Here is a 25269-nt window from a genome sequence, read left to right as displayed (position 1 = left end):
CCTAACCCATCTGAACAAGAGGAATAGCATTGTAAGAATGCTGATCATTGACTACAGCTCAGCATTTAACACCATAGTACCCTCCAAACTTGTCATTAAGCTTGAGACTCTGGGTCTCGACCCCGCCCTGTGCAACTGGGTCCTGGACTTCCTGACGGGCCGCCCCCAGGTGGTGAGGGTAGGAAACATCTCCACCACTCTGATCCTCAACACTGGGGCCCCACAAGGCTGCATTCTCAGCCCTCTCCTGTACTCCCTGTTCACCCATGACTGCGTGGCCATGCACGCCTCCAACTCAATTATCAAGTTTGCAGATGACACTACAGTGGTATGCTTGATTACCAACAATGACGAGATGGCCTACAGGGAGGAGGTGAGGGCCCTCGGAGTATGGTGTCAGGAAAATAACCTCACACTCAACGTCAACAAAACAAAGGAGATGATCGTGGACTTCAGAAAACAGCAGAGGCAGCGCCCCCCTATCCACATTGACGGGACAGTAGTGGAGAAGGTGTAAAGTTTTTAAGTTCCTCAGCGTACACATCACGGACAAACTGAAATGGTCCACCCACACAGACAGTGTGGTGAAGAACCAACCTCAGAAGGCTGAAGAAATTTGGCTTGTCACCAAAAGCACTCAAACTTTTACAGATGCACAATTGAGAGCATCCTGTCGGGCTGTATCACCGCTTGGTGCGGCAACTGCTCCGCCCACAACCGCAAGGCTCTCCAGAGGGTAGTGAGGTCTGCACAACACATCACCCACCGGGGGAAAACTACCTGCTCTCCAGGACACCTACACCACCCGATGTCACAGGAAGGCCGAAAAGATAATCAAGGACAACAACCACCCGAGCCATTGCCTGTTCCACCCGCTATCATCCAGAAGGCGAGGTCAGTACAGGTGCATCAAAGCTGGGACCGAGAGACTGAAAAACAGCTTCTATCTCAAGGCCATCAGACTGTTAAACAGCCATCACTAACATTGAGTGGCTGCTGCCAACATACTGACTTAATCTCTAGCCACTTTAATAATTAAAAATTGGATGTAATAAATGTATCACTAGTCACTTTAAACTATGCCACTTTATATAATGTTTACATACCCTACACTACTCATCTCATATGTATATACTGTACTCTGTACCATCTACTGCATCTTGACTATGCCGTTTGGCCATCGCTCATCCATATATATATTTTTATGTACATATTCTTATTCATTCCTTTACACTTGTGTGTGCATGGTCGGAACTAGAAGCACAAGCATTTCACTACACTCGCATTAACATCTGCTAACCATGTGTTCCATTGTACTGGGTGGGCAAACTAAATCAAGCACATCTGTAATATATGAAAGTCTTTATTTAACCAGGTTAGTCTTGTTGATGATACAAAATCTCTTTTTCAGGAGAGACCTGAACCATTTGCCACAGGTCTGGTCATATTTGTGGGTCTGGAAGTGACTCGTCTCATCACCTCTTATCACATGTCTCATGACCTGTCTCCTGTTTCTGTTCTCAGATGAGCATGGCGGCAGTGAGGGGAACGGCATGGCTAGGCTGTGCATCGAGTACGAAACGGAGATGGAGGCGAGCCGGAGGAGGCCTGCCGGCCTGCTAGACGCCCTGGAGCACAGCGACAGCCGCTATGGAGATGAAGACGAGGCCCTAGGGGGCGAGGAGAGGGTACACTTGGCTTTACTACAGAAACCTCTGTCTGAACAGATGAGTTGGAGGATGGTGGTCCTTCGAAATAATATCAAGGAATGTTTTACTGAACATGTCTGGTTAAACTGATGCAGAAGGAGAAATGCATGTTGCACTGCTTTGATGCAACTGCCAATATCGTTTTACCAGATCAAGCTGAGTCCTTGACTCACTTAGGGAAACCGTCCTTAAGTGATGAAATAAGGAAACTGATTGATAAACGCTAGGAACCCACAGCATTGAGCAAAAAACGTGTTTTAGTTGACTAAATATGAGCTAGCATACAGTTGAAGTCAGAAGTTTACATACACTTAGGTTGGAGTCATTAAAACTTGTTTTTCAACCACTCCACAATTTTTTTGTTAACAAACTATAGTCTTGGCATGTCAGTTAGGACCTCTACTTTGTGCATGACACAAGTAATTTTTTGAACAAATGTTTACAGACAGATTATTTCACTTAATTCACTGTATCACAATTCCAGTGGGTCAGAAGTGTTTATACACTAAGTTGACTGCCTTTTAAACAGCTTGGAAAATTCAATTTAGAAGCTTCTGATAGGCTAATTGACATCATTTGAGTCAATTGGAGGGTGTACCTGTGGATGCATTTCAAGGCCTACCTTCAAACTCAGTGCCTCTTTGCTTGACATCATGGGAAAATCAAAAGAAATTAGCCAAGACCTCAGAAAAAAAAGACCTCCAAGTCTGTTTCATCCTTGGGAGCAATTTCCAAACGCCTGAAGGTACCACGTTCATCTGTACAAACAATAGTAGGCAAGTTTAAACACCATGGGACCACGAGGCTGTCATCCCGCACAGGAAGGAGAAGCATTCTGTCTCCTAGAGATGAATGTTCTCTGGTGCGAAAAGTGCAAATCAATCCCAGATCTACAGCAAAGGACCTTGTGAAGATGCTGGAGGAAATGGTTACAAAAGTATCTATATCCACAGAAAAACGAGTCCTATATCGACATAACCTGAAAGGCCGCTCAGCAAGGAAGAAGCCACTGCTCCAAAAAAGCCAGACTACGTTGTGCAACTGCACATGGGGACAAAGATCGTACTTTTTGGAGAAATATCCTCTGGTCTGATGAAACAAAAATATAGAACTGTTTGGCCATAATGACCATTGTTATGTTTGGAGGAAAAAGGGGGAGGCTTGCAAGCCGAAGAACAGCATCCCAACCGTGAAGCATGGGGGTGGCAGCATCATGTTGTGGTGGTGCTTTGCTGCAGGAGGGACTGGTGCACTTCACAAAATAGCATCATGAGGAAGGGAAATTATCTGTGGATATATTGAAGCAACATCTCAAGACATCAGTCAGGGAGTTAAAGATTGGTTGCAAATGGGTCTTCCAAATGGACAATGACCCCAAGCATACTTCCACAGTTGTGGCAAAATGGCTTAAGGGCAACAAAGTCAAGGTATTGGAGTGGCCATCACAAAGCCCTGACCTCAATCCTATAGAACATTTGTTGGCAGAACTGAAAAAGTGTGTGTGAACAAGGAGGCCTACAAACCTGACTCAGTTACACCAGCTCTGTCAGGAGGAATGGGCCAAAATTCACCCAACTTATTGTGGGAAGGTGGTGGAAGGCTACCCAAAATGTTTGACCCAAGTTAAACAATTTTAAAGGCAATGCTACCAAATACTAATTGTGTGTATGTAAACTTCTGACCTACTGGGAATGTGATGAAAGAAATACTTCTCTCTACTATCATTCTGACATTTCACATTCTTAAAATTAAGTGGTGATTCTAACTGACCTAAGACAGGTAACTTTTACTAGGATTAAATGTCAGGAATTGTGAATACTTTATTAGATAATATTTCAATGGTAATATAAGCTCTATCTATTTCTGTTACTCCCCTCATCCAATTGTCTACAAAATACTTATACTGTTTTTCTTAGATTTGATTATTTCAATGTAACATTATTAAATCAAACGGATTAAATCAAATATAATTTTATACTTGTAATCAATGAAAATGAAACATCATGCTATTGTTTCCCTTATCGCTAGCAAGTATGTGGCGCTTGCTAAGCACTACATACAGTTTCCAGTAATCCGCTCACTAATATTTTGTAAAGCCATACAGTCATTTTGTATCAGCACAATTAAAAGGTCACACATTTAATTACAGGGCTTATGTTACCCTTCGGATGACAGATTCACAGTGGTTGAGCACCTTTTTATAATGACCAATTGTTTACACTTTTTTTCTAAATGCCATTTCCCACTTAACGCTGAGCGAACGAACAAAGGATGTGTGTTTATGGTTCGAACAAAACGCTCTCCGGTTACCGTTTCCAAAAGCCATGTGGAGGCGGTGGTTGTCTCAATACACATGTTCAGTAAGTTAGGAAATAATAGATACCTGCAAGCTTAGGCTAGTTATTGGATGTGGTAACACTACTTTTGAAGTTAGTCAGTCATGCACTATAGACTTTGTTCCTTCAAATATCTTAGCATGCGACTTAGAATGAGCCAAAGTATTGGGCATGTATTCAAAGTGGTGTAGTATGGAGATTGTAACGTAACCATATGATATCTTTGAGTTGAGGGGGGGAAAACACATCTCGTCTTTTCTTTCACTCAATAGTTTCCTGAAATATCAATGTCCTAAAGTATTTTATTTATTTTAAAATAATTTTTCCTTGGTCACGATGGATCAATCAATAGACCATGATGAGAAGATAATATAATAAGCTCATGTAAGGTTCTGTTTTTATTATCCAGGGACGCTATGAGCTGAGGTAGTGTAAGGTAACGGCTGTTTACAGCAGATTTAGGAGGACCATACAGTAGGTGATCATAGCAAAAGTGTATGTTTTTAGTATAAATGTAGTACTGAATAAAACTGCTGATGATGCTAACGGTTCCATTCTGTTTAGGCTAATCGCATATCCACGCTGTCTCTTCAGTACGACAAGCGCGTGGATGACGTATTGCGTGGTGGAAAACGAAAAATCAAAGTGGTCCAAGAACGGGTATGTGAAAAACTGCATGTCTAAACACAACTGCTGTTAAAAGCTCTATAAGCACTAAGTTTGAGGCCTGTGTGTAACTCATCCTCACGCTTCCCCCCAACTCATAGCTGCTTGGTCACAGAGGAATGACGGCACTAACAATTATTTCAGAAATACCCTATAAGGCTAACGCTAAGACTAGCCCCCAGTTCCAACACACTGTCTTCATACCACAGTCACAAGAGCCTCTCACTCCATTGTTTATGTGTCACCCGCATTGTTGATCCCTATCATCATTGGCACAAGGATGCGTTGGCTGGGGTTTGTGGAACAAAATACATTGAGCGGGAGTTCCATTATTTACTCTGGCACAGAGATTTCTGTGTGTGATACTGACTCACGGAAAATCGTGCTGTGCATACCTATTGTTGAGTCTTGTCTGTTTGGCCAACCGTGAACATCCTCATGCTTTGTATTAATATTACCTAGGTACAATGAAATGGCACTGTCATGTTGTGGAAATTAACTTGTGACGCAATATAAGTTTTGAATCTGTGAAGAAAACTCATTGAGACACATTCAAATTGATAAAATTGGCTAAATAGTAGGTTTTCAAGAGAATTTCAGGTCACAGAATGGACTATGAAAAATGTGCAGTTTAATTTTGTCCAGATAGTTTTATCAAATATACTACTGTAAAACTTAAATTAATAGCCTGCGCATTTATTTGCTTCAGTCACTGAACACAATCGCCGCTTATTAGCGTCAGGCTTCTATATGAGCCAGGCGTCTCTGACTGAGAACTCAATACACTTAAGGATTTTGTCAAGCCAGCCTGCACTAGCAGTGAAATCAGAGGCCCCACTGTCACTCAGTCTCGTAGATCTCCTTTGTGGTCATGACCAGGGCGGTGTCTATTGTAACCTTGTAAACAATTAATTTAGACCCAACAGTTATTTGAAACATACATTTATTTGCTGAAATGTGTGCCAATGCCCAACTTAAAAGTCTTAAGTGTTAATTTTTTAAAAGTTTTTACGGTAAGTTGTAGGTTTATTTCACACTATGGTGAATCAATCCTGTGGTATGGTGGTTCTTTGAATTGCGGTGGCATTGATTTGGGCAAAGCATTTAGGAAATAATTTACTTAATTTTGAGGGGATTTTTAAATTTAATTTGTTTCGATCTTACTATTCTAAATCATCTAAATATTTTAAATAACTTGTACCATTGTGATAACATTGTGACACCACTAGGAGTAGTAACACCACTGACACATTTTAGGTCATTGAGGATTTTCTTAAATGGAGGCCACAGATGCATAAAATGAACGATTATTAACCTGTTTAAAAGAACATTTACTAAAGTGATATGATTAATATTTTTGTTCACAATGTAATTAGCCTTCATTTAAATGGAGTAACACCAATGACACTTTGTATTTAGACGCACTACATGAGCAATGGAATCCTCATATTTTACATACTAAAAGGTTAATTCTTTTAATATAGACACCTCCCACAGTAATAGTTTGCTATTGGAGGGAATGCTCAAAGTCCTTGTATATCTTAGTAATTAATTATTTAACACCAAGGACACAACTATTGACATAAAACCATTTTGTCACAAATGCGCTGACGGAGGGAAGTTTGTCAACACAGGCTTGATTGAACTACACTGAAAAAAATATAAACGCAACATGTAAAGTGTTGATCCCATGCTTCATGAGCTGAAATATAAGATCCCTGTTTTTGTGCGCTACTTTGTTTGACAAGATAATCCATCCACCTGACAGGTGTGGCATATCAAGAACCTGATTAAACAGCATGATCATTACACATGTGCACCTTGTGCTGGGTATAATAAAAGGCCACTCTAAAATGTGCAGTTCTGTCACACAACACAATGCTACAGATGTCTGAGGGAGCATGCAATTGGCATGCTGACTGCAGGAATGTTCACCAGAGCTGTTGCCAGAGAATTTGTTTATGTTAAATTCTCTACCATAAAACGCCTGCAACATCGTTTTAGAGAATTTGACCGTAAGTCCAAACAGCCTTAAAACCGCAGACCACGTGTATGGCTTTGTGTGGCAGAGCGGTTTGCTGATGTCAACGTGAACAGAGTGCCCCACGGTGGAGGTGGGGTTATGGTATGGGCAGGCATAAGCTACGGACAACAAACACAATCTAATTTTGTCGATGGCTATTTGAATGCACAGAGATACCGTAACGAGATCCTGAGGCCCATTGTCGTGCCATTCATCCGCCGCCATCACATCATGTTTCAGCATAATGCACAGCCCCATGCCGCAAGGATCTGTACACTATTCCTGGAAGCTGCCAGTTCTTCCATGGCCTGCATACTCACCAGACATGTCACCCATTGCGCATGGTTGCAATGCTCTGGACCGACGTGTACGACAGCATGTTCCAGTTTCCACAAATATCCAGCAAATTCGCGCAGCCGTTGAAGAGGAGTGGGACAACATTCCACAGGCCACAATCAACAGCCTGATCAACTCTATGCCAAGGAGATGAGTCACGCTGAATGAGGCACGTGGTGGTCACACCAGATACTGACTGGTTTTCGGAAACACGCCCATACTTTTGTTTTGTAAAGGTGTCAGTGACTAACAGATGCATATTTGTATTCCCAGTCATGTGAAATCCATAGATGGGCGGACTTCCTTATGATCTGTAACTCAGTCAAATCTTTGAAATTGTGGCATGTTATTTTTGTTACTTTTACTGCATAAGAAAACTTAAGGTGTTTGGTTAAAATTGTGTGACACCTCAGAATTTCTAAATCCTGGAGGGACTGCAAAGTATGGAGTAGATTTTGCTCTCTCTTTTGTCCCCTTGTTTTGAATGTTTTCCACAGTACACTCCATGGTGATGACCTTGTACAATTCCAAGCAATCTTCCTTCCACCTCGTTTAGGCCCCCTCAAACTGCTCTCATTCAAATGTCATGTATATGTTATGGAGTGGAACTGTATGAGTGGAGGGAGAGACAGAAGTACAGTGCCTTCAGAAAGTATTCAGACCCCTTGAATTTTTCCATTTTGTTAGGTTACAGGATTATTCTAAATCATTTTTTATTTATTCTAATAATAAAAAATCTACACGCAATGCCCCATAATGCAGAAACAGGTTGACATTTCTGCTAATTAATACAACAACAAAAAAACTATCACATTTACATAAGTATTCAGACCCTTTACTCAGTACTTTGTTGAAGCAGCAATTACAGCCTCGAGTCTCAATGGGCATGACACTACAAGCTTGGAACATCTGTATTTGGGGAGTTTCTCCCATTCTTCTCTGCAGATCCTCTCAAGCTCTGTCAGGTTGGATGGGGATTGTTGCTGCACAACTATTTTCAGGTCTCTCCAGAGATATTCAATCAGGTTCAAGCCCGGGCTCTGGCTTGGACACTCAAGGATATTCAGAGACTTGTCCCGAAGCCACTCCTGCATCGTCTTGGCTGTGTGCTTAGGTTTCCTGTCCTGTTGGAAGGTGGACCTTTGCCCCAGTGTGAGGTCCTGAGTGCTCTGGAGCAGGTTTTCATCAAGGCGCTCTCTGTACTTTGCTCCGTTCATCTTTCGCTCGATCCTGCCTAGTCTCCCAGTCCCTGCCTTTGAAAAACATCCCCACAGCATGATGCTGCCACCACTATTGTTCACTGTAGGGATGGTGCCAGGTTTCCTTAAGATGTGACGCTTGGCATTCAGGCCAAAGAGTTCAATCTTGGTTTCATCAGCCAGAGAATCTTGTTTCTCATGGTCTGAGAGTCTTTCAGTGCCTTTTGGAAAACTCCAAGTGGGCTGTCGTGCCTTTTTTACTGAGGAGTGGCTTCCGTCTGGCCACTATACCATAAAGGCCAGATTGGTGGAGTGCTGGAGACATAGTCGTCCTTCTGGAATGTTCTCCCATCTCCACAGATTAACTCTGGGACTCTGTCTGTGATCATCGGGTTCTTGGTCACCTCCCTGACCAATGTCCCTTCTCCCTCGATTGCTCAGTTTGGCCGGGCGGCCAGCTCTAGGAAGAGTCTTGGTGGTTCTAAACCTTTTCCATTTAAGAATGATAGAGGCCACTACATTCTTGGGGACCTTCAATGCTGCATTAATACTTTGGTACCCTTCCCCAGATCTGTGCCTCGACACAATCCTGTCTTGGAGCTCTACGGGCAATTCCTTCGACCTCATGGCTTGGTTTTTGCTCTGACATGCACTGTCAACTGTGGGCCTTTTATATAGGCAGGTGTGCCTTTCCAAATCATGTCCAATCAAGTTGTAGAAACTTCTCAAGTATGATCAATGGAAACGGGATGCATCTGAGCTCAATTTGGAGTCTCATAGCAAAAGGTCTGAATACTTATGTAAATAAGGCATTTCTTTTATTTTTAATACATTTGTAAACATAAAAAATAAAAATAAACTGTTTTTGCCTTGTCATTATGGTGTATTTTGTGTCAATATTTTTAGAATAAGGCAGTAACGTAACAAAGTGGAAAAGTCAAAGGGTCTGAACTTTCCGAAGGTACTGTATAGGGACTTCTATAGTTTTGGGGGGCATACAGTTATCACACGCTAACTCATCATTTCTTGTGACAGTTTTATATGTGCTTCAGCATAAATGCCTTACAGGCACATCTCCCCACAGCGTTGTTCAAATAACTTAAAATAATAGGTATCATTCCATTCGCCAACCAAATGAACACAGTGAAATACCCTTGCATCTGTCATGGCTAGACACACTAAGATATATGACACACTAACAAACCATTATCTCTCCCACCTCCCATAGAAAATCCCTCTGTCTCCTAATGTGTCAGAGGAGGGCAAAGCGGGGAAAGCCAAGTCGTTCCTGGCGGAAATGAAAAAGTCGCTGAGTCAGGTGAATTTTCAGCGAATAATGGCGGCCCTGCAGACGTACAAACAGATGGATGACCTTGACGAACTGCTGGCCGAGGCAGCCGACCTCTTCACCGGGGACACCAACACCTACAACCTGCTCCGAGGTGTGTGTGTGCTTGTGGGTTCAGCTTGTATAGTAATGGATCTCGGCCTTGTGTGTTCACTGCTGGGCTCATCGGAGTCATCAGGTCACTCTGACTCAGCTAGAGAAAATGGATCCTACTCAATGGTACATTCTAATGTTAAAGGAAAACATTTGCTGCATGTGCCTGACGTGTGTGTGTGTGTGTGTGTGTGTGCACAGCCTGTCCAGGAGTAGGGGAGGGCATGATTGAAGCGTAGGGAAAAAAATAACTAGCAATCAGAAGTCTCATCGCTTGAAGTCGCACCCCTCTTGTATACATTGACCCCGGATGACAACGATGGCTGTCATTTAGGCTTGTCCAACCTAGAGTTCTCATCTGGCTTGAAAATGAGGCTGGTCTTAACCAAGCCCGGTGAGCTGAAGGTCCAACATCACAGAAATGTAATGAGTCCAACCCCCCCCAAAAAAACTTTTCTGGAATACAGTACATTGATTTAAACTGGTGTTAAGAACAAAGCGGCGGAGTTGGGAGGGAGTGGAGTGAGGAGATGAGGAAACAGCCCTTGTCTTAGAAAAGAGAAGAGCTGAAAACTCACCTTTTTGTTATGATAAACTGGATGGCAAATATTGGATAAAGTCAGCAAATGCAATTGAAGTGTGTTATTTCTCTCTTGACTCGCATATAGGCTATAGTACCCTTATAATCTATCGAGCTGTTAGTGCGTCCTGTTTTCTGTCTTAAGTAATTTAGCCTACTTAAATATACAGTATCTCAATCAAACATTCATTCATTTCATTACACAGCATACAAGTAATTTATGCCTTTTTTAAAGCTGAAATTCTTAATGGTGAAACTGCCATGTCCGTTTGCAATATTATAACATAGAAGTTACTGCAAATGACAGACACCGTCTCTTTCCCTTGGACATCATTGCACTCGCAATTTGGAATATAAAAAATCTATTTCAATTAAATGTTTTATTTAACTAGGTAAGTCCGTTAAGAACAAATTCTTATTTACAATGACGGCCTACTCCGGCAAAACCTGGACGACACTGGGCCAATTGTGCGCCGCCCTATGGGGAAAACGGCCAGATGTGATACAGCCTGTATTCGAACCAGGGACTGTAGTGATGCCTCTTGCACTGAGATGCAGTGCCACTCGGGAGCCCAATATATACTGCAATTTCACTTCCACCCTGTCAACAACAACAAAACAAAAATATTACGGCCTTGACGCTGTTTGCCCCTACTGTGTATTTAATCTTTAAATACAACAAGCATTTTATTTTTTAAATAAAATTCTTATTCAAATTCTTAAGAGCCTTTAAATATTTTCTGCCATACATCCATTTGAATAATCGCTCAAAATCCCTGTTTTGAATGCATAGTTTATTCCGAAATAACTGCATTAAGCCTATGCCTGATTAGGAAAACATTTTGATAAATTATGGGTCTACTTTAAATAGTTTTCAAGGTATTTTATTTGAATGTGTCGCGTTAACAGATGCCATTGGAATAATGTGGCTGCTGAGACACCGCAGTAGTAAAAGCTGCTAAGACACGTATACTTTTTCTTCTTCTCAAACACAGCGTGGCAAGGCCGCAACCCGCCTGACCTGAATCAATTCTTGGAATTTGAGGTCGACCTGGTATAAGACCATCGGGTTCGGGCTGAGAATGAGAACTGAAGTCCAAACATGAGCCACTCCTGTGTGACAGTCAAAAGATTTTCCTGGTTCTGTAATGTCTACTGTTTTTGGTCATTACTGTCAGTTTTCAAATAACTTCAAGAGAATTACATTAATCAACATTTTGACTGTAACAGGACTTTGAAATCATTGTCACCAGAGAATCCATTAGAAGCGGGATGTTAAGTAGTCATGGACAGTCATAGCCAGCACATGAGTAATGCAGTTGATGGTATAATGTAAGTTATGCAGGAAAAAGGAAGTTAGTTACACAAGTTCTCTTTTGTGGTGAGTCATGAATTAAGTCACATGTACACAAACGTTACACAAACTTTAGTGTAGTGTAGATCTTATCTCTGATACAAGATTCCAAGGAAATTGTGTCAACTATGAACTGGCAAACTGTAGTATTGTATTCCTGTTTTTAGGAAATGTATCAATTTTCAAGATATACATTGCAAATATCACAGGTTTGTTCATACAGATATGCACTGGGGTTTGACCTCAAACCTTACTGTATTTCAGGATTCTACCAGTTCATACGACCCCACCACAAGAAGAGATTTGATGAGAAGTGTGTGGAGCTGACTGGCCAGGGCTGTGGCTACAAACCTGATCACTCGCTCTCCAAGGAGGAGAAAGAAACGCTGATGCAGAACGGGGGTGTGCAGTCAATTCTTAGTTTCTGACACTGACCACTAGGATGCATTTAGTAACACTGTATTTTCCAGACATGTCAAGAGACTGGATAGAGTGTGATTGTACATGTGATGCATGAGTCATTTCACATTTAAGCAAGGATACCTTTGTGCAACAAGATGACACCCACCCAGTGTCTTGGCTTAATCATACCAGTTCGTGACTCCTGAATCATTACATTCTGACTAGCCCAATCAGGGCCAGCCCTAGCCTTTTGGGGGCCCTAAGCGAGATTTGGTTGGGAGGCCCCACACCTCATGGATAAAACATTTTAGTGGCCCCCTCTTCACTACGGCAAGAGAGAAAAAAAATTTAAAGTGAATTTCCTGCAATTCTACACATTTTTGCCATGGGGAGTGGAGAAAATGTTCCAGTTTTAAAGCAAGCTTTCTGCAATTCTAGACATTTTGCCATGGTGTGGGGGAGAAGTTTTAGAAATTATATAAAAAAATATATAATGTAATTCTACACATTTTACCAAGACTTATGACATGTTAATGATAGCCTTATCTAAATGAGTGACTAACAAAATCAATGGGGGCCCCCTGGAGGTGATATGCCCTGCATGCCCGGTCGGTATTCGGCTATGATTTATATATCGGGCTAGACGTTACCAATCTAAAATTTTTTATCTGACATAGCTAATTGAGTGACTGTCAGTGACTGACATAACAAGAGACTCACAGCCAAATGTAGAAATTGCACCTTGTTTTTTCTACTATGCTAATAACTCTCCCAGGGGCCCTAAGTGACCGATTATGTCGCATATGCCTGGAGCCGGCCCTGAGCCTAATTGACAGACAATTATGACCATCTTTGCAGCAAGGCTTCAAAAATGCAACTTAGTGTTTTTGTATTTCACCCCCTGAACAACCCAGTAACCTTGATTTGCTTTTGTTTTAAAGCCAAGCCGGGAAAGCTGACGAGTGTTGCTGTTGCTTCTGATTCAAGCTCCTCCTGCAGTCAGCTCAACGCCAGTCTGCTGCTTAATAAAGGTGGCCATCACCTTGGAATCCACGGATTGACTACAGAGGAGCATTTGCCAAAGAATAAAGTGCTTACAGGTACAGCTAGATACCTGGAGTGTATTCCGTGAGATGGAATGTTCATAACGTTTCAGATAGAAATGTTACAAATTAAGCTGACACAATTCCCTACGTTTCATCTGCACAACATCTGTTCTACATAATATATTTATATCTGAATGTTCCATAAAGTTGTGCCTTCCTGAACAGGCCTAGTTGAAAATTATATTTTTTGGGGGGGAGGAGGGGAGTCTTTAATTGAATCTTTGTTTTTGAACCAAGGATTCCCCTCTACATTCAGTTACAAGCATGCAGTTACAGAGTAATTTGTATGAGCTTCAGCATAGATACCTTACAGGCAAATCTCCCCACAACGTTGTTCAAACTTTCGCCATGACAGATGTGGTGTTATTGTTCCAATCTTTCTCCAACCAAGTTACGCCATGAAATACCACCACATCTTTCATGGCTATGTATGAGCATGACACAAAGATATGGGAGGCCACATTCACGCATATACTGTATAAAAGTTAACATGCTTTGTTTTTTTACTGGTTTGGCCAAATCCTGACAGGATTGGATGTGTTTGTCTTGTTCTGTGCTCACCAGTTGATGATCCTAAATGCGAAGGCCAAGCACCAGTCCAGTCTGCTCAGAAGAGTCAAATCTACGCCAGTTTCATAGCGGATGTGAAAAAATCCATTGGACTTGAGAAGTCCAACCAACTGTTCTCAGCTATTCAGAGCTATAAGAAGACTGACAACTATGATAGCCTGGTGGGCACAGTAGTGGGTTTGTTAACTGAGAAAAACGAAGACTTTAACCTCCTTAGCAGTAAGTTCTTACCTATTAGAGTTGAGCGTCTTGGCAAGCACAGTTCTTTGCATTCTCACTTACATCTGAAATTCAATTAAATCAAATCGTAACATTTGAACAAACATCGATGAACCATGAAAGGCTATGGCATAGATCCATATGATTTTTGTCATCCTTTGTGTCCCTAGCATTTGCCCTGTTCATTCGGCCTCACCATAAGAAACAGTACAAAGAGATGCTGGATGCCTTGATAGGTGACTCCACAGGCTCAAGTGCTTCCTCTGGGATTTCAGGCCAACTAATAAAAGGTGAATGTACAATTCGCAAGTGCCTTCAAGAGAGAATAACTTGTAGCAATTCAGGAGAAGTCCTTGTATTGTCAGCACTATTGTAACTACAGTGAGCATAAAGTCTATATAAGTAATTATTGAACCCATTATTTTTGTTTAACAGGTGTTGTTAATTAACACTTTGGTAGTGTTAAACAGCTGGTTTGCAATAATGACCATTTTAATTTAATAATGTAGTAATGTGATTAAATGTAATTTAACAACGTTAGAGTTGAAAAAGACATAAGCATATAAAAGATGTGAACACATTAACAGAATTTTACAGTGTCAACCATTTTTCAATGCACTTTTGGGTCTCTTTCAGTTTCAACGCCTGGGAAAGCACAAAGGAAGATCTCCTCTTTCTTTCCCAGCAGCCAAAGGAAATGAAAGCTGTTGGAAATGGAGCCTCTAAGAAGAATCCCCCTACTCTGATGCTGCTAGCTTTTTATTGTATGGAAAATGTGGTAAAAAGTGAGGGTTTTGTGGTGTTGTAATAAATGTATGCAGATTATGGTAATATTTTCCCAACATATTTTATAACTTTTTTTATTAAACAAATGTTCATGTGATTGTTTCTTTTGTTATTATATCATGTAAGATATTGATCCAAATATTAGGTTATTTACCACACACAGCTTTCTTATCAGAAAGGCTTTGATGGGTGCTAAGAGCTGCTTTGTCAACCTTTACACATAATCAACTGAAATATGACAGTATTGAAACTGTTAGAGAAGTAGTGAACTGTTAAATTAACTGTTAGACATAACACTCTAATTTCTCCTGAAGTATACACCACTTATTCACACGTGAGCACATCAGGATGGGATAAATTATTGGTATGCAAACAACCTATGGTCTTGAACATATGTTGCATTTCGTATGGTATATATTAATTTGTGGATGTCCATCGTCCATTAAGTATGATATGTTACGACTTTGCAAAACGTACAATGTTACGAAATCGCGAAAATATTGCCCGATTTCCAATTTATTGTGACTGAGGTTAGCTAGCTGGGGGGAGGGTTCGCATAAACTGTTAAGGGAAGGATTAGCTAACATGCTATGGAGTTGAAAAGTAGTAAATAGTTGCAACGGTTGTCACTGATGAGATTCGAACACAACTTTTGGGTTGCTAGACTTTCGCTCTATACACCCGACCAAATACCCGCCTTTCGTTTTTGCCTTAAGTAACCTGACTTATTTAACCATACCAAACGTAACATATATTAATTTGAGTGTCCCGGATTTATGTTTAATATGTTACGTCTAGTTTATGTAACACCAAAGACAAAACTGATGTTGCGGAAGCGGTAATTTTGCTCTTGTCATTGGAAAGGGCTTCCCCGAGTATTAGTCATCAGCGATGTAGGCCCTATAAATTCAAAAGACGAACATGTTAACATCAGTTGCTAGCTGACTAGAGAGAAAAATGCATCCGGTGAGTATTATTTCTCTGCTCAAACATAGCGAGCTCTTCAGTGCCTATGGGAAATAAATGGATATTAGGCTATGGTGTAGGCAAGGCTATTTAACTCTTGAAGCTGAACGCCTCAAATTAAATAGTAATTTGATGGATTTGGACAGTCATATTGAGAGACGTAGACCACACAAAAGTTATGATTGATTCTAAATTATAACATTACTCTTTCTTCCAATAGCTGACAAATTGTTTTCTGCCTCTCCTGGTATTTGCGCTCTGTGGTGGCAGCGTGCCAGTGTCAGGCGCTCACACGCCGACTTATATCTGGAGAGATGACGCGACAGGGGATTCCCTTACGTGCGACCTATGCGCTCCTGGAACATACTTACTGAAGCATTGCACAAAGGACCGCAAGAGCGACTGCGGACCTTGCCCAAAGTCCCACTACACAGAGATCTGGAACTACATCGAGCGGTGTAAATACTGCAATCGTTTTTGCACGGCTGATGAGATTGAAAGCGTACGGTGCACCCAACTGCACAACCGACAGTGCGAGTGCAAGGACGGGTTCTACATGACACATGGGTCATGTTCAAGGCATAGAAGCTGTCCACCCGGGGAAGGGGTCATCTCTAATGGTAGGTTAAGTGATATGTTTGGCTACCTTTCATAATGAATACACCTTTTCCACTGCTATGTTTCCAGTTGGCTCTGCAAACCACTGCAATCTGTTTACAGATTAAATACACTTTGTATGATCAATATGCTTATTTTCCAGGAACCGCACACACTGATGTGAAGTGTGAACCTTGCCCAGTGGGCTTCTTCTCTGCAGTGTCCTCCAGTAGGAAAACCTGTCAGAAGTTTTCTGTGTGTGCCCCAGGTCGCACCACTATACCTGGCAATGACATGAATGATGTTTACTGCTCAGCATGTACGAATGGTTCAGGAACACATGAAGGTGAGAATATTTTGTCAGTTCTGTTTAGTCTTTTGTAGGCATAGGGAAAAACATTTATTCATGATAATTGTTTTATGTTTTCTTATCTACCAGAACTGAAAATGAAAAGCCTTAATTGTGTGTCACAAAAGGTGGAATCATTTATTGTGATGCAGTCAATTAATATGGTCTTGGTTTCTCTCCTTTTCTCTTTCTCTCTCACTCTCTCAACCACTCAGGTGAAGCTATCTGTGATGGGGAGTTGATGGAATTCCTGGCACTGCAGATCCTCACACCAAGAAAGGACAAAAGACTGGTGGCTGTGCTCAGGAGGAGTGCTGGTAAAGCCACAACCAATAATGCAACTGTACTAGACCTCCTCAAAACTATTAAAAACAAAGCTGGCAAACATTTTGCTATTCAAATGCGTGATATCCTGAACACAGACAGGCTGCTCCATTTAAGAAATAAAGTCAACAAATGGTTTCCTCATATGAATTTATAGGGCTAATAGAAATCACCACATATTGTAAACAGTTTATTTTCTTCACGTTTTTGTTTTGTATTCATGATCTTATTTTATTCTTATTTATTGTTGTTTATACACCTTGTGGGTGGGGGCAATGTTTTTTTTTTTTTAAATAGGAGAAGACTAGTGTTTTGTCATTGAATTCCTCATTGTGCAGTATATCAGAATATATCACTATGTTGCCAAAAAAGGTCAAGACTTATTTTTTCCTTTCAATAAAATAATGCATTCAAAACGACTAACTATTTCTGCTACTTTCTTAGGCTAAACAAATGTATGTTTACACCTATGCAGTACCTTTAGCAATAATAATAATAAACCTCTACTTTAGTGAAGAAAACAATTATGACAGGTGTGTTGTAATTAAAACGAGTGGTGTCCACTGATTAAATGCAGTCTTTATGCATTATAAAGAGGGAAAACCCAGATATTCACAATGTTTGTGATGTTTCTTCATGCAAAATAGATTTGTGGTTTAAAATTAGATTAAGCTGCTTTATTTTAGAGGTTTAGTGAAGGCGGGTCATGTTTTAACCTTAGGACAAGGGCAGTATACAGAATGTCAAGACTACACAAGGGTTAATGTTTCAGAAACACAACCAGTCATGTTTTCATCTGATTGTCAAACAAAGGCGCTCCTGTAAACTACCCTCGCACATTTGTTCATTCACAAAATCATTTCAGCATCCAGACTGTGCACCAGCAATTTGATGAATGGAGAAACATCCCTTACAAAACACCTACGTGTATTTTCATTAGGCCTACACTTGTAGCCTGAATTGATTCATCCACTGTTGTCCACGCGCTCCTCGGTCTCGGCCACTCATCTCTGCCTTGTCCTCAAGCGTCTCGACCACTCATCTCCGTCTTGACAAAATGTAAGTGTTCTTCTCATATCACAATTTGGAGCGAAAACCACCCGGTTTCTAGTCAATTAGCTAATTTGTCATGCGGCTGACATGCAGTAATGTTAATTAATGGTGTAAAAGCTTGGGCATGTTGTATTAATTGTGATAGGCTCACATTTTTACCGGTACGGCTTACCACCACCATTTATTTTGCTTGGACCCCGTACTGGCCTGTAACGCCTTAGTTTCAAGTTTTTAATGTGACATGCACAATTACAGTGAAATTACTTTTTTGCAAACTCAAAACCCAACAATGCAATAATCAATAACAATGTATTACTAGAAAAAAACATGAGAAATAACAATAGGAAATTTGAAGTACACAATTAAATATGTACAGTGGGGCAAATAGGTATTTAGTCAGCCACCAATTGTGCAAGTTCTCCCACTTAAAAAGATGAGAGGCCTGTAATTTTCATCATAGGTACACTTCAACAATTGTTGGAAAAATTACTTGTGTCATGCAGAAAGTAGAAAGTCCTAACCAACTTGCCAAAACTATAGTTTGTTAACAAGGAATTTGTGAGTGGTTGAAAAACGAGTTTTAATGACTCCAACCTAAGTGTATGTAAACTCCCGAGTTCAACTGTAGTTGCGCACGCGTCAGTGTTGTAGCTAAACAACCAACCCGTATATAATCTTTATACAGTTATCTATGCTGATTTATACAACGGGCGGGTCTAGTCCTGAATGCTGATGGGTTAAAACCACATTCCATTCGGTGTCTATTCCATAAGTTACCACTGGCTAAAGCTCTGATGTTGAAATGCCTATTTACTCTGTTCCATCTAACAGTCTAATCAGCCCAGCCAGGCAATTTATGAACTTGATCTCCACTATAAAAATCAATTAGACATTATCTCACATTTCTTTTAGACTAGCATTTAGTTTTCAACCGTGGAGATTTGTATAAACCTTGCCTGTCTGTCTCTCTGACATTTGCAACATTGTTTCAATGTACAAATTCGTGTTGTGTTCTTAAATGTTCACTTACAACTGAATCTACTCCTTCCACAACTGAATCTACTCCTTACTCAACATCTCTTACCCTCTCAGGCAACCCTAGCTCAATCACTGGCTGAGAAAGAAACCAAGGTGGGATAGTAGGAATAACCACAGATGAGCTAAACTCCCTCCCAAACAACCCCATCTCTCTCGCAATGCCATTGCCTATCTTAGGGATAGGGAATGTCAAGTCATTCTAGGGATAGGGAATGTCAAGTCATTCTAGGGATAGGGAATGTCAAGTCATTCTAGGGATAGGGAATGTCAAGTCATTCTAGGGATAGGGAATGTCAAGTCATTCTAGGGATAGGGAATGTCAAGTCATTCTAGGGATAGGGAATGTCAAGTCATTCTAGGGATAGGGAATGTCAACTTCCAAACTTCTTTATCATGTATTTTATTGTGGACAGACATTGACAAATGTCCCTTCTAATTCCGTAGGCAAAAATGTCCTGCACGGGGGGAAAACCATGAGACTATTCATTAATGACAGCTAAGTAGTAGGTTACCTTTGGCGAAGACTCCTTTCCTAATGTTTTCATAATGGCCAAAACTGAAATTATTTTTATTTGACATGATAAAGAATGTCATTTCTTTCTGTGTAATGGTACAACATAGTCTTGACACTAGAGGGCAGACACAGACAGGGAGCTAGAGATATCTATGCAGCCATTCTACAGAAATTCCCTTTAACAATGGTGCATTTTCTTGTTTCATACAAGAAAACGTATATTAAATATAGATATGATAAATAAACAGTAATGTCCAACATGTGTGACTATATTAAGCATTTAGACCTGAGTTGAAGTTGGTGAAATATACCTCCCCCTCACGTGAGCGACAGTTGGAAAGCCAATCTCTGAACCATTATTTAATCAGACAAATCAAAGAAACTCTACTCCATGTCTCCATCTAGGGAGACAAACAAAGCATCACACAGTCTGATGCACTACTTTTGAGTCCTTTTTCTTACAGTAAACCATTTTCTCATGGTTGATGATCACACACATTAGTTAAACCTTTCCATTATGTTGGAAGAGGTCAAGACTGTTTAATATACAGCCTTCCTCTTCATGAAAATGGATGTAAGAAATTCATGTATTCTTAGTGCTTTGGACCCCGGCACACATGTACAGTCTAGGCTACCGGAGTCGGCATGGGTTTGAATCAGACCCATGCCATTCTGACTCGCAAACTCCCCTACCCTTCCGTTCTCCTCTTCACTGCCCTACCTCAATAAAATAAAATAATTTTAAAAATATATAAAAAGAATACATGTATAACTGTCCAGTAAGCAAGCATTCCATAACTGAAAATGGCAGTGTTGCCATCCTTTACTTTATACCTGTTCAAACAACACACTCTAGATGGCAGTATGTATCCTTTCAGTTTGTTTGCTAACTCATAGAACTTGTAGAAGAAGACAATTGACTACTTCAAAATGTAGATGATCTCAATGGCACTGCCCGTGCGTTCACATATATACAGTAAAGATTATAGCTTTATTCTCTCTGTTTACCACACACGACTGGGAAAAATCTATTTGAACGGCCCTCCAACTGGTAATTACTCGTGGGAAACTTTACCTGTTGTGAAGTCGCAAATACCAGTTGGATGCCTTCACATGCTTTGAACTCATTGAGAAACGCCCAATTGGCTAATGGTCAAAAATGGTTATCAAGCTTGTAAACCAATTATAGTGTTGAAAAAAAAACATTAACAGATTACTTTAAAAAAAATAATGTTTTGTAGTTGCATTTAACTGCCGAAAATGTGGTTATCGAGGTAATTTCCTTAATAGGTGACAACAGAGGTCAGCATATGGGAGCCCTCATGAAAAAGTACTACTGAATTGCAAAGGGATTGTATAGTGCAGTGGTTCCCAAACTTTTTATAGTCACGTGCCCCTTCAAACATTCAACCTCCAGCTGCATACCCCCTCTAGCACCAGGGTCAGCGCACTCTCAAATGTTGTTTTTTGCCATCATTGTAAGTCTGCCACACACACACTATACGATACATTTATTAAACATAAGAACGAGTGTGAGTTTTTGTCACAACCTAGCTCGTGGAAAGTGACAAAGAGCTCTTATAGGACCAGGGCACAGATAATAATACAATAATAATCAATAATTTTGCTCTTTATTTAACCATCTTACATATAAAACCTTATTTGTTAATTGAAAATTGTGAGTAACTCACCACAGATTAATGAGAAGGGTGTGCTTGAAAGGATGCACATAAGTTTGCAGTGTTGGGTTCTATTGGAGAGAGTCTCAGTCTTAAATCATTTTCCACACTCAGTCTGTGCCTGTATTTAGTTTTCAAGCTAATGATGGCCGAGAATCCACTCTCAAATAGGTACATGGTTGCAAAGGGCATCAGTGTCTTAACAGCACGATTTGCCAAGGCAGAATACTCTGAGCGCAGCTCAATCCAGAAATCTGGCAGTGGCTTCTGATTAAATTACATTTTCACAGAACCGCTTGTTGCAATTTCGATAAGGCTTGTTCAGATATCGGTAAGTGGACTGGAGGCAGGGCATGAAAGGGATAACGAATCCAGCTGTTTGTGTCATCCGTTTCGGGAAAGTATGTGTGTTATTGTGCACCCAACTCACTCAGGTGCTTTGCTATATCCCAATTGACATTGTCCTTAAACTTGAGTTCATTTGCACACAAAAAATCACACAATGATGGAAAGACCTGTGTGGTGTCCTTGTTAATGCAGACAGAGAAGAGCGCCAACTTCTTAATCATACTCTTAATTTTGTCCCGCACATTGAATATAGTTGCGGAGAGTCCCTGTAATCCTAGATTCAGATCATTCAGGTGAGAAAAAAAATCCCCCAGATAGACCAGTCGTGTGACAAACTTGTCATCATGCAAGCGGTCAGACAAGTGAAAACTCTGGTCAGTAAAGAAAACTTTAAGCTCATCTCTCAATTTAAAAAAAACGTGTCTATACTTTGCCCCTAGATAACCAGCGTAATTCTGTATGTTGTAGAAGCGTTACATGGTCGCTGCTCATATCATTGCATATTGCTGGGGCCTTGCTCAAAGGTAACCATTTTCACTGTAGTGTCCAAAACGTCTTTCAAGCTGTCAGGCGTTCCCTTGGCAGGAAGAGCCTCTCGGTGGATGTTTCAGTATACCCAAGTCGCGTCGGGTGCAACTGCTTGCTCAAAGTTAACAATTTTCACTGTAGTGTCCAAAACGTCTTTCAAGCTGTCAGGCGTTCCCTATATCTCCCTGTCATGGCTTTTGCGCCATCAGTACAGATACCAACATGAATTCCCGCGAGAGAGTAACGGTTAATGTGATTGGTTGTTCATTATTTGACTAGGCTGCCTGTATTTGACATTGCTGTTATTTTGCTGAACAGTAGATGGTTTAATTTTATTTTGGGCAGTGAAACGAGGTTACTCATGAGAGAAAAAAAACTCACCCAAATGTATTGCCCCGTTGGAAAATATACATGGAGTGTTATAAAATGTGATTTTTTTAAATCTGGTGTACTCCCCAGTGGCATTGCGTTCTTCTATTGAGTTCCTCTGTCCAGTGTCTGTATTCTTTTGCCCATCTTAATCTTTTCTTTTTATTGGCCAGTCTGAGATATGGCTTTTTCTTTGCAACTCTGCCTAGAAGTCCAGCATCCCGGAGTCGGCTCTTCACTGTTGACGTTGAGACTGGTGTTTTTCGGGTACTATTTAATGAAGCTGCCAGTTGACGACTTGTGAGGCGTCTGTTTCTCAAACTAGACACTCTAATGTACTTGTCCACTTGCTCAGTTGTGCACGGGGGCCTCCCACTCCTCTTTCTATTCTGGTTAGGGCCAGTTTGCATTGTTCTGTGAAGGGAGAAGTACACAGACTTGTATGAGATCTTCAAGTTTCTTGGCAATTTCTCACATGGAAAAGCCTTCATGTTATTTCTCCTGTCTTATCCGGTGTCCTGAATTTAAGTATGCTCTCTCTAATTCTCTCTTTCTCTCTCTAGGAGGACCTGAGCCCTAGGACCATGCCTCAGGACTACCTGGCATGATGACTCCTAGCTGTCCCCAGTCCACCTGGCAGTGCTGCTGCTCCAGTTTCAACTGTTCTGCCTGCGGCTATGGAACCCTGAGCTGTTCACCGGACGTGCTACCTGTCCCAGACCTGCTGTTTTCAATTCTCTAGAGACAGCAGGAGCGGTAGAGATACTCTCAATGATCGGCTATGAAAAGCAAACTGACATTTACTCCTGAGGTGCTGACTTGCTGCACCCTCGACAACTATTGTGATTATTATTATTTGACCATGCTGGTCATTTATGAACATTTGAACATCTTGGCAATGTTCTGTTATTATCTCCACCCGGCACACCCAGAAGAGGACTGGCCACCCCTCATAGCCTGGTTCCTCTCTGTTTCTTCCTAGGTTTTGGCCTTTCTAGGGAGTTGTTCTAGCCACCGTGCTTCTACACCTGCATTGCTTGCTGTTTGGGGTTTTAGGCTGGGTATCTGTACAGCACTTTGAGATATCAGCTGATGTAAGAAGGGCTATATACATTTTTTAAATTTGATTTGATTAATTTCTCAGCAAATGTGCTTTTCTTTCAAAAACAAGGACATTTCTAAGTGACCCCAAACTTTTGAATGGTGGTGTATATACAGTGCATTCTTAAATTATTCAGACACCTTGACTTTTTCCACATTTTGTTATGTTACAGCCTTATTCTGAAATTGATACAATCTCACACACAATACCCCATCCACACACAATACCCCAACTTCTTCCATTTAAGAATGATGGAGGCCACTCTGTTCTTGGGGACCTTCAATGCTGCAGAAATGTTTGGGTACCCTTTCCCAGATCTGTGCCTCGACACAATCCTGTCTCAGAGCTCTACGGACAATTCCTTTGAGCTCATAGCGTGGTTTTTGCTCTGACATGCGCTGTGAACTGTGGGACCATATATAGACATATATATAGGTGTGTGTGTGCCTTTCCAAATCATGTCCAATCAATTGAATTCCCCCCAGGTGGACTCCAATCAAGTTGTAGAAACATTTCAAGGATAATCAATGGAAACAGGATGCAACTGAGCTCAATTTCAAGTCTCATAGCAAGGGGTCTGAATACTCATGTGAATAAGGTATTTCTGTTTTGTAATTGTAATACATTTGCAGAAATGTCTAAACCTTGTTTTCGCTTTGTCATTATGGGGTATTGTGTGTAGATTAAGGAGGTCATTTTTTAATTGTAACTCTTTTATAAGGCTGCAATGTAACAACATGTAAAAAAAAAAGTCAAGGGGTCTGAATACTTTCCGAATGCACTGTGTAGAGGCTGGTGGCACCTTAATTGGTGAGCACGGGCTCGTGGTATTGGCTGAAGCGGAATGGTATCAAATGCATCACGTGTGTGTGTACATGCATACGTACATACATACATACATACATATACACACACACACACACACACACACACACACACATATATATACGTACACACATACAGTTGAAGTCGGAAGTTTACATACTCCTTAGCCAAATACATTTAAACTCAGTTTTTCACAATTCCTGTTAAAATTCCCTGTCTTAGGTCAGTTAGGATCACCACTTTATTTTAAGAATGTGAAATGTCAGAATAATAGTAGAGAATTATTTATTTCAGCTTTTTTTTTTTCATCATATTCCCAGTGGGTCAGAAGTTTACATACACTCAATTAGTATTTGGTAGCATTGCTTTTAAATTGTTTACCTTGGGTAAAACCTTTCGGGAAGCCTTCCACAAATTTCCCACAATAAGTTGGGTGAATTTTGGCCCATTCCTCCTGACAGATCTGGTGTAACTGAGTCAGGTTTTTAGGCCTCCTTGCTCGCACACGCTTTTTCAGTTCTGCCCACAAATGTTCTATAGGATTGAGGTCAGGGCTTTGTGATGGCCACTCCAATACCTTGACTTTGTTGTCCTTAAGCCATTTTGCCACAAATTTGGAAGTATGCTTGGGGTAATTGTCCATTTGGAAGACCCATTTGCGACCAAGCTTTACCTTCCTGACTGATGTCTTGAGATGTTGCTTCAATATATCCACATACATTTCCTGCCTCAGGACGCCATCTATTTTGTGAAGTGCACCAGTCCCTCCTGCAGCAAAGCACCCCCACAACATGATGCTGCCACCCCTGTGCTTCACGGTTGGGATGGTGTTCTTTTGCTTGCAAGCATC

General features: G+C 40.9%; 2 protein-coding genes across 5 annotated transcripts in view; both read left to right on the top strand.

Moving 5' to 3' along the window:
* rtel1 (regulator of telomere elongation helicase 1) overlaps positions 1 to 14824 on the top strand; it is a 58999-nt gene extending 44175 nt beyond the window's left edge. For 3 of the 4 annotated variants that reach the window (XM_024375443.2, XM_024375441.2, XM_042299368.1), the window contains 8 exons: positions 1525 to 1688; positions 4610 to 4705; positions 9498 to 9711; positions 11909 to 12046; positions 12988 to 13146; positions 13717 to 13941; positions 14112 to 14231; positions 14578 to 14824. In XM_024375443.2, coding sequence (XP_024231211.1) covers positions 1525 to 1688; positions 4610 to 4705; positions 9498 to 9711; positions 11909 to 12046; positions 12988 to 13146; positions 13717 to 13941; positions 14112 to 14231; positions 14578 to 14642 — 1181 coding nt within the window. In that variant the 3' untranslated portion in view covers positions 14643 to 14824. Of the gene's footprint in view, positions 1 to 1524; positions 1689 to 4609; positions 4706 to 9497; positions 9712 to 11285; positions 11436 to 11908; positions 12047 to 12987; positions 13147 to 13716; positions 13942 to 14111; positions 14232 to 14577 lie in introns of those variants that run through there. The other variant, XR_006079078.1, reaches the window with a different exon arrangement.
* A 712-nt stretch (positions 14825 to 15536) lies between these two features.
* On the top strand, positions 15537 to 17382 carry LOC112215936 (tumor necrosis factor receptor superfamily member 6B). Its single transcript, XM_024375444.2, has 4 exons — positions 15537 to 15693; positions 15914 to 16313; positions 16454 to 16636; positions 16855 to 17382. The coding sequence occupies exons 1-4, from the start codon at positions 15685 to 15687 to the stop codon at positions 17118 to 17120; spliced, it is 858 nt and encodes a 285-aa protein (XP_024231212.1). The 5' UTR covers positions 15537 to 15684; the 3' UTR covers positions 17121 to 17382.
* Positions 17383 to 25269: the final 7887 nt, after the last annotated feature.

Source organism: Oncorhynchus tshawytscha, linkage group LG16 (genome assembly GCF_018296145.1).
Source record: "Oncorhynchus tshawytscha isolate Ot180627B linkage group LG16, Otsh_v2.0, whole genome shotgun sequence".
NCBI classification, from domain to species: domain Eukaryota; kingdom Metazoa; phylum Chordata; class Actinopteri; order Salmoniformes; family Salmonidae; genus Oncorhynchus; species Oncorhynchus tshawytscha.
The sequence above is the reverse complement of the archived record's forward strand: the minus strand, read 5'-3'. Positions and strand labels throughout refer to the sequence as shown.